Genomic DNA, 9,487 nt, shown 5'->3' with positions numbered 1-9,487 from the left:
TTGTCCTGGAGAAAAGTCCAGTCCCCGTGGGCACAGGGTCTCATCAAAGAGGAACTACCACCTCCTTCGGAAAACAAACCTGAGGGACAGCAGAGCTCTCTGAAGTACAGAATCTGAGCCCTCGTCATATGCGCAGCTTCTGGACAAAGAGACACAAAGGATCTAACATCCACATATGTACGATTTTTTTTTTAGGTCAAGTTGCTCTCTATTCAGGCTCAAAATGACATGACACAAAGGGGCTGGGGCTGCCTTTGCATTCTGGGCCAGGGACAGCCGGCTCTCGTCCTTTGCCCTGCGTACCTCTCCACTGTGACCTCCACCAGGTCTTCCTGCTCCCCCTGGCTCCCAAGGCCCCAAAGCCACTCCTTGCAGAGATCCCAAATGAGTCACACTGGGAGGTCCTTGGGGAGCGGAGGAGGTGCTCGGCGACAAATGTCAGTGCTAAGCATCATCTATGGGAAAGCAGGAGACTGAAAAATGGCCTAAGGGGTACATAGGCAGGGTGGTCCCGGGCCAGGCCGTCCTCAATTCCCCACCCACAAGTTGTTTGCTCCTCTGTCCCCAGACAAGGGCCGAGGGAGACAGAGGAGAGAAGGGAAGCCAGATGCTGAGGATAGTGGTTTGCCTGAGATTCAGTGGCAATGGAGGCCCAGGCCTCTCTTGCTCCCAAGAAGGCATGGCTGGCCATGGTTGGGCGGGGCCGGGCGGGCGGGGCGGGGGGGAATGTCACGCGCCCTTAGCGCAATGCTGCAGATTCAAGAAAAGTCTAGAACCCTGAGCCGCCATGATGACGCACACACACACACAAAGGTCAAGGACTCAAGGCCCACTATTTCACCTAAGAAGGAATTGAGGACGATGAAAGGCGAGAAGGTAAGTTTGACTCGGGACAATAAGGAAAGGGGAGGCTGAAGTAGGCTGCGCCAGAGCTGGCCTTCGGCTTGAGGCCGGTGACGTGGACCCACCATCTTCCGGTGGGTGACACCGTCTGCTGGTGTGATGCCAGCAGAGGTCACCTGAGACGCCACGTCCCCACCATGGGCTCTTGCTTCCGGGGCCCCGGAATGCCAGTGATCACTAAGGACTCCCAGGCCCACCCTACCCGAGACGGGCTCACCCTCCATCTATGACAATGAGCCATGGTGAGAAATCCCGGAGGGTTTTCTGGCCCTGAGAAGATGTCTCTTGTTTGGGACGGGTGAGAGGAGCTTGTAAAATGACCGTTTGCCAAGCTTATCTAATAACACAAGCAGCTGCATTTTCTTTTTGGTTTCTGAAACTGAAGGGTCCACAGACCCCTGTTGGGTTACCTGGCCTTGTCTCCCCACCCCCGATGTCCAGAAGTGCTCTTCTCTGCCAAGCCCTTCCCGAAAATGAACCCAGCCTAAGGGTCGGCTCTGAGCCCCGATAAGCTGTTTTTGCTGCTTTCATGTTGACAGAACGTCCTGGCCATTCGGCTGAGTGCCCCATCTCCCAGCTCCCGACACACTGAGTCATCATCCAAAGAGGAAAAACACAACAAAGCAGCCGTCACCAGGGTCCCCATTGCCGTCGGCTGACGACTCATGGGCTGTCGTCACTCTCTGCTCTGCAGCCCCGGAATCGGTGACGAGGGGCTTCAGGGTGCCCAACTCCCCTCCCACGGGATGCAGCAGCGTCAGGAAGCAGGCAGCCACTGCTGCGATTCGATTCGGAAAGAGGGGAAGCTAACCTGGCGTCACGAGGCTCCCAGGAAGGATCACTGGTTAACCCTCACGCTGCCACCACCCACCCTGACCTCACGGCTCTGGTCCCACAGCGTTTTCCCGATGCAGAAGTTAAGGGGCTCTTTACTCCAGGTCAGGGAAAAGCACTTCCTCGCAGGCTTCAGGTGTGCAATGCCCGGTCACCTCCTCCCCTGCCTCTGGTATCACTGAAGGCAGGCAAGCTCCCTTCCCCCCATTCCTTCTCCAGCCACCTGCTACGTACTCTTCTTAAGTCCCCGATAAAACAGCTGGGCAGGGGAAAGGGAGGTGCACCACTTTCTGTCGGGAGCCTGTTTGCTTGGCAATATATTAGGCATTTCACTGTAGATTACAGTGGCTCCATGTCACTGACTGAGGTCACTAAGCCTCAGAAAAACCACCTAACAAGATGAGGCAGGGTCAAGATCCAAGTGCAATGGTCCTGCTCCCTGCCTTGTCCGATCTCCACTGATCCTGGGTTCTGGAGCTCACTCTGCTCTGAAGGTACTACAACCATCCCACCTCCACCTTCTCTTCCAGGAGGAAGGTAAGTAGGATAACTGAGGTTTGTTAATCCAACAAAATTTCAGCTACAAAAAAAAAAAAAAAAAAGAAAAAAAAAGCCATCATCTTGAGTGAACCTGACCGCAAAGGAAGAGGAGAAAGTTAACGAGGTAGCAGGGTCCAGGGGAGCGTGGAACAGCTACGAGACCCAGACCTCGGGCACAGGAAGAGCGGCCACCCAAACTCCCATATGGCATTAGAGGTGTATGAAATTCCTTAAACAGGCACGTTCTGGGGATCTACCTTGTAAGAGCCACGTGGCAGACACTGAGAACTGAGAGGTAAAGAAGAAGGCAAAGGTTTGGGGAAACAGGGGTTCTAATCATGATCAGAACACTTACCAGTCACGGGACTCTCCTCGGAGGGTTGTGGAAAGCAGTAAATGAAAGAAGGTCCGTGGAACAGCCTGACGTGGCACCTGGCGAACAGAAGGCACCAAATAGGTTAAGTGTCTTCCTTCCTTGACTCTCAGTGTCTTGCAGCTCATCATCTCGTAGGTGACCCAAGACTTCTACACCAAGAGCCGTAAGGCCACCGAAGTAGCACACGAGAGGGACAAAGTGTACGAGAGCTTGGCCGGAGGGAGCAAGGAGAGGTTACGAGGACTGCTGCTTGTGAAGGTGATCGGGAAAGGTCCAAGGAGGACGGTGGGGCTGCCGCAGGTGGGTGCGGTGGAGCCAAGGAGGCATGGAAAATACCAGTAGGGAAAACCGAGAGATAGGAAAAGCAAGAAAAAGTGAGTTGCCTGGCTTTGTTGGAATACGTGGTCCACCTGGGGAAACGCAGAAGAGTAAGACTGCAGAGGAAAGCTAAGGCTAGTTACAGACAGTCCTCAGCACTGTGCCAAAGGGAAGGAATTGTACTCTGGAAATGATGAGAAACCATTTTAAACCTCTAAGCAAGAAAAGACAAGATGGCCGCTGCACGCAGAAGGGCCTGGAAAGGAGAGGGACGGGCAGCAGGGAGCCTCACCGGAGGACTACAGCTGGAACCATGGCACTGGCAGGGGGCATGACGAGGAGCAGAAAAGAAAAACAATGAGAAGGGAGGGCCATCGAACAAATCCTCAAAGCTGCCTTGGACCCCACCCCCTTGTCCCCATAGAGAAACTGTCGGAGACAGAGCCTATTTGGGGAACACAAACCACAGGTCCGACACGTCTGAGATGAGCAGCCAGGTCTCTGCCTTCAGTCGCCCCCTCCACACACACACCCCCCCCAAAAAAACTCAGCTTCTGCCCTGGACTGCTTTAAGCCTCAGGCCAACGAGGGCATGGGAGACCCAGGCCTTCTGTTAGCAATGCCCACCCTCTGGCCAAGCCGGGGCCCCAGGTGGTGGAACCCCCACCCAAGACTGTGTCCGAGGGTGGGACTGGGCGGTCCTGCCCCTGGGGCCACCTTCACTGCGGCAGCCACCACTGGGCCCGCCTCTGCTGCGCTTCTGCCCCCCCTCCCCTCCTCCGTCACAGCCCCCGCCCCCCGCCCACTCTGCGGAACTGGCACAGCAGGACCAGAAAAGCCAACGCCACCATGTCAGAGACCAGCAGAAATGCCTCCAAAATGGCAGCCTTAGGATAAAAGGAGTCAAAAACACTATCAACCCACCCAAGGAAAGGGAAGCCAGTGACAAGGGGAGTGAACTGTCAACCACCTCCCAACTGGGCCCCCGACACACACCCTTCCTCACTCTTAGAATCGTCATGTCTTTCCCTTCAGAAACTTCCTCTCAAAACCCAGAAAGCATAAGAAGGAAAGAACGGACGTCACACCCCATGCCCCCGAGAGGTCCTGGGGGCCATGGGTGACACAGGGCATTGAGAAGGACATTCTGCGTACCACCTCCCAAGGGGGACAGCAGCCCACTTCTGTCTTCAAACCCAACTCCCATCACTGACTGGACGAGGGCTAACCCTCCGAGGGAGCCAAGTCTTCCCCTGCTCCCCAACCAGACCCTCCCCAGCTCCATGGGCCCTGGGGAGCCAGGAGGCAGGGTTGCAAAGAAAGGCCGAGAAGGCACAGCCGTGCCTCCGTTATGTAAGAAGAAGGGCGGTGCTGTCCTAGGCCAGCGACCCAGGGCGCATTGCGCTCCCGGATGCGCAGTCATGGGCGGGGGCCACTGCGCAAGGCGCAGGGCTCTGAAACCCCCTCCCCACAAACGTGAGACCTGCAACACGGACTCGATGGGGAGCCGGGACCCTGATTTTTCCAAGTCTCCCTCCCCCAACCACAGGCGAACAGCCTGCTGCCCTAGTTTTGCTCTCACTCTCCTCACTCCCCAGAATGACAAACCTTCCTAACCTGGGACCTCCAAACCTCTTGCGGCCCAGTGGCTCTCCCGGAAATCCCACCAAATGCGCAGTTTCTGAGCAACATCCTGGGGTCAGTCCCCATCCTCACCTTTCCAAGACCAAGGAGCAGCAGCTTCCAGAAGGCAGGTCTTTCCCACACTGGGCTCAGCTCTGGACAGCCCCGTCAATGCAAATCTGTCGTCCCCAGGGAGCAGCCCAGAGGCAGCAGGAAGCCCATGGTGGTGGCAGTGTCAGCAGCAGCAGATCTGTCCTACCTTGCCCCGTGCGTTTCCAGGGGAGCCAAGAATGATTGTGCCGCAACACCGAGGTGTGGCTGATTGGAAAATTCCCTTTTCCGACACCAAACTAAAGGACAAATACTTCCTTCCAGTTTGGTCAACCCTCTGCGCACCCATCTCTCCAACCCTTCCTACTCCAAAAAAAAAAAAAAAAAAAAAAAAAAAGTTTGGGGAACCCGGAGCTCCTCTTCCTCTGAGTGCTTGAAATAAAAAAGGCATAGGAAGAGGCTTCACCTGGTCAGTCAAAAGCAGGCACAGACACAGGAGCATACGCACACCCCTAAACAGATTTTAGAAAGCTGCTGGGCTTCTCCCCCCCTCCCCTTTAAGCAAGTGAAATGCAAATTCAGATTTGATACCCTGCCCTCAGCCAATCAAAAAAAGGTTTTCACCTGCCATTGGCCCACCCACCAATCAGAGGAAATGTCTGGAGTGAGAGCCCTCCCCTGGCCAATGGAAGGCCAGCTCAGTCACTTAGTTAATGATGCAGCAGTACAAGGAAGGCCATCACATGTGAACTGGAAGGGTGCCAACATGGAGACACAGAGAGCGCAAGGTAAACAACTTTCCAACGCCAAAAGGATGACATTTAATCTCTAAATGCTAGCTTCCCTTCTCAGCTCATCCCTAACCCCTCTCAGCTGGCCCTACAGATGCCGGGAGCCTCACTACCTGTCCCCCTTGGAGCTCCTAACAAGATGCAACAGTGACTGCGTCACCATTCCCCACTTTTCCCAACTACGCAGTGACAAACCTACCAGCTTTACCCCACTTCTCCCAACCCACGCCCCATCCTGCCCACCGGCTCCCCACCAGCCCAGCTGCCCCGAGGCTGAACATTTCAATAAGGCAACCCCTGGAAAGCTATGGCTTTCCACCTTCCTCCCAGCACCTCTCCTCCTCACTTCCTACCTGCCACCTAAGAACGACGTGGATGGACAGACAGACGCGGATACCCAAACAACCTGGAAAACCAGTCTGTCTGTCTGTTCAAAAGAAGGAAACGGGGGCAAAGGCTGGTAGGTCAGGTGGGACGCTGGGGACAGCTTGCTCCTCTAGCCTCTACCCCGGTCAGGCTTGAGCAGCTGACACTAAAAGAAAAGAAAATTAAAGTGGAAAAAAAAAAAAAACCACACAAAAAACCTCTCTCAGAGAAAAAATAGCAAAAAAGCGAGAAAGAAGGTGAGAAAGACAGAGCACCCACATACGCAGAGACATCGCCCCCGATCCCAGCAGATACGTACGTGGGGGAAGAAGGGGGTTACGCCATCAAGTCCTGAAGCCCGTCGGACCACCCATCGTCGCCTGCGCAGACCCAAATCTCGGTCTTGGCCGTAGGGTGCCGCAGTCCCGAATGTTCCAGAAATTGGTCCCGTTAAACCTTCCACCATCGCCCCGCAACCTCTTGCTCCCACCCCTGCCCCCCCACCACCACCCACCTCCCCCCCGCGGGAACCGCCCGTGCCACCTTGTGTGTCATCTCCTTAGCCCGGGCTACCCAGAGGCCTCTAGCCCCCGACAGATTTCTGAACGCTTGGCAAGTGAGCTGGCAGAACCTGGTGCCCGGTGTTGCTATGACTTGTTTCTTGATTTCTCTCTCTCTCTCTGCTGCAGCACGGCTGTTGCTAGCAGACCTATCGACGGAGCGCTCTCTCTCTCTCTCTCTCTCGCTCTCTCTCTCTCTCTCTCCCCTCTCTCTCTCTCTGAGCTCTGTGACGCAGATCTAAATTCTCCAGTCTGCTCCTTGTGTTGCAAGAGCAGAACTGCAGCTCTTCCCCTGGAGAGCCGGAGGGCAATGCCAAGGCTGGTCAAACAAGGCAAAAAAAAAAAAAAAAAAAAAAAAAGTTGGGCCTACACTCTGCTCCCTGGCCACACTTTTGAGCCCTTTTTTTTTTTTTTTTTTTTTTTTTTTTTTTTACCCCTCACACCTCACTGCTCTGGGGCATAGAGGGCCTGGTCCCTGCAGGCTCACGCCTTCCCTGCCGGCTTCCCAGCCACCAGACTAGCTTAACTCTTTGAGTGACAGCACCCGGAACCCAGACAGGGCCGTCCCATGCTAAACGTTGCCTCATCTCTTCTTGAACCCTGTGAACTTCTCCCACACAGGAGAATAAAATGGTCTTCACCCTGACACCACTGTCCTATTAACTCTTTGTGCCACAGACACGTCCAGAACAATGACCTGTAGCTGACTTTTGTTGTTTTCTGCTTTTCTGGCCACAAACCAGGACCTTTTTCTCCCTGGAATTTCCTAAAGACAAAAAGCGTAATTAAAACATTGCCCGCTTACCCCACGGATGCTATCCTTCTATCAGGGCAGGACTGGGGGAGAAACCTAACTGAACTGCAGCCCGAAGAGTTCAGGGTAACACCAGGCTGGATCTCCATTCTTTCCAGGCTCAGAATTTTCGGGCCTCGGTGGAAATGTCCAATCACTTCTCAAAAGGCACTTAGGCCACTCAGTCCCAGAGATTCAGGTTGCTGAGTCATTTGTTCCCAAGAAGATCCTCTGACAACATGGAAAGCAGCAAAACAGAGCAGCGGCCAAGCCTGGACCTGGAGTGGCCAACGGCCGGGTTCTTTGCTCCGGGTGGGCAGCCCAGGGGCACGAGCACGTGCCGGCTCACCCCCGGCTGCCCCGTGATGGTGGTGGGAGGCCTGCCCACACCTGGAAACCCTCACGGGGCTGGGGCTTTCCCACCAACACTCTGAAGGCCGGCTGGGGTTGTTTTTGGATCCCGATAGGTCTCCACTGCAGCCAAGCACATAGCTTCCAACATTTTCCCGACCCCAGACCCAGAAATGTATCCAGCACAGCTTAGAAGCCAACTCCCTAGACCCTGTCTACCCAGACAGACCCAGGGAGGCTGGGTTCCCACACCGCCACGTGGAAAGCACGCAGACCCACAGAGGTTTCCCACGACCAGTTGTGCTCTATGGGCCTAGACCTGACCAGAAGTGAGAAATATACTCAGGTCCTCGGGTAGCTAGCTGACTCATAAGGTGTATCACATCAAGAACCTTGCGACTTCTGGGAAGAGGACTTGAGGACGGAAGACCAGGCGGCCACCTTGTCCTGCACCCTGCTTCCCAAGCAGCCTTCTTCGGGCAACTTGGGGCCAAGGTTTCACCCAGCAGAAAGAAGACCACTTGGAAGACAACCATGGCACTCCATGGGCTTAAAAGAAGCCCAGAGCATCTGTGCCAGGCTCCCAGCAGGGGGGAAAGTGCTTCAAATTCACACCTTCTGGGCTCCAGGGTAGTGCATGCCAATAAAGAAGTCACCTACTGGTCTGATGACCAAAGGAATGTGGCCTTGATGGCACTAAAGCAAGTCCCTCGGAATGGTCCTCTGCCTACTTAAATACCATTTGCTGTAGTTTCCTTTTCCATGGAAGAAAAACATGCCTAAGTTCATGTCAGGACATTCCTGATTTATCCAAGAGCCCAGGATCAAATAAACAAAGGGCTCTGAGCTCTGCCAGGGAGCCTCCTGCTTCAGGAGGGAGAACCAGAGGGAAGTAGGGCTCCGAAGAGTTGGCCCATCACCCCATGAACTTGGTGAATGACGTGGCTGCTCACTGCCATGGCGATGGAGATGTCACGGGTGGGCGGAAGTGAGAGAGGAGAGGCAAATAAGTCATGAGAGACAGAGCAAGGAGCAAGTCAGGGTCAGAGGAGGGCCATACACAGCCGCGGAATTTACTGAGGAGGGCCAACCATACTCTCCAACCACAGCACACCTGAGCTTGAGTCCATGCAGAGAAAGGTCCCCATTTCAGGGACTCAGCAGGGCCCAACTCTTGACTCGAACGGCACTGGGACAGTACTAAGTTCGGGGAGGCTTTGTTTCACTTTGCTTTTCTTCTAAGTCTTTGCTTTTTCTTCCCACGACCGTGTTACTCTTCTCACAGTTTTACTGGGACTGAAACAGTCATTTTAGGTGCCTCTGCCCCATGCTAGATCTTCCTTCTATTAACCTGATTCTGCGTGGTGCCTACGACAGAAAAACCCGAATGGGATGACCAGGAAGCAGAAACGAATTCAGTTCTAAAAACATGGGAGGATGTTTACTTAGCAAGCACGCTCGAGTCCTACAAGGAAGCAGTTTTACAGGGTGCTGCGTGTGGTGTTTGATTTCAGGGGGTAAAGATAACTTCGGAGCAGAGGGAAGGTGCTGGTTCCTTCCGTCCACCCTGTGAGGCCCGGGAAGGCTGGGCCACGGCAAACTTGAAAAGGCAGGGCTTCAACTCGAGCTCAGCAGGCCCCCGGCTCCCTTCGGCTTCTCTGCGGCTACAGGCCTCGGAAGCTGTGCACGCTTTATAGACGTTGCAAGCTCTCCGTGGCCTCTGACTGATCTGGGTCAAAACTATGAAATGCCAAAGATGAAGTATTTTCTTTGCAGGGAATAAGCTGAACTTTTACCCAGGCCTCGTCCAGGCTTTGGAATGCAATCGCTCTGTAATTGCCACAAACTCCAGTTTGGTGGGCATCAGCCAGGAGAGCAGGCTTAGTGCAGGCTTCTCCGTCCCCTCATTTCCTCATTTTGGCCTACTCTACGGGGACTGGATCTTTTTTTTTTTTTTTTCAGTTTGTTTATTTTGAGAGCG

At 54.3% G+C, this 9,487-nt stretch overlaps 1 protein-coding gene across 9 annotated transcripts in view; it reads right to left on the bottom strand.

Moving 5' to 3' along the window:
* LOC115505595 overlaps positions 1–9,487 on the bottom strand; it is a 25,322-nt gene extending 15,835 nt beyond the window's left edge. For 5 of the 9 annotated variants that reach the window (XR_003966068.1, XR_003966069.1, XM_030303254.1 and 2 more), the window contains exons 1-2: positions 4,688–6,312; positions 2,633–2,709 (exon numbers count right to left, since the gene is read on the bottom strand). Coding sequence is in view for 1 of the 9 variants with exons in the window: in XM_030303261.1 (XP_030159121.1) it covers positions 2,633–2,709; positions 6,122–6,268 (224 nt within the window). In the remaining 8 variants the exon portion in view is untranslated. Of the gene's footprint in view, positions 1–2,632; positions 2,710–4,687; positions 6,318–6,345 lie in introns of those variants that run through there. The other 4 variants (XM_030303256.1, XM_030303258.1, XM_030303261.1 and 1 more) reach the window with 4 other exon arrangements.

The sequence above is a fragment of the Lynx canadensis genome, chromosome F1 (assembly GCF_007474595.2).
Source record: "Lynx canadensis isolate LIC74 chromosome F1, mLynCan4.pri.v2, whole genome shotgun sequence".
In the NCBI taxonomy this organism is placed as follows: Eukaryota; Metazoa; Chordata; class Mammalia; order Carnivora; family Felidae; genus Lynx; species Lynx canadensis.
Note: the sequence above shows the minus strand (reverse complement) of the source record. Positions and strands in the feature narration are given on the sequence as shown.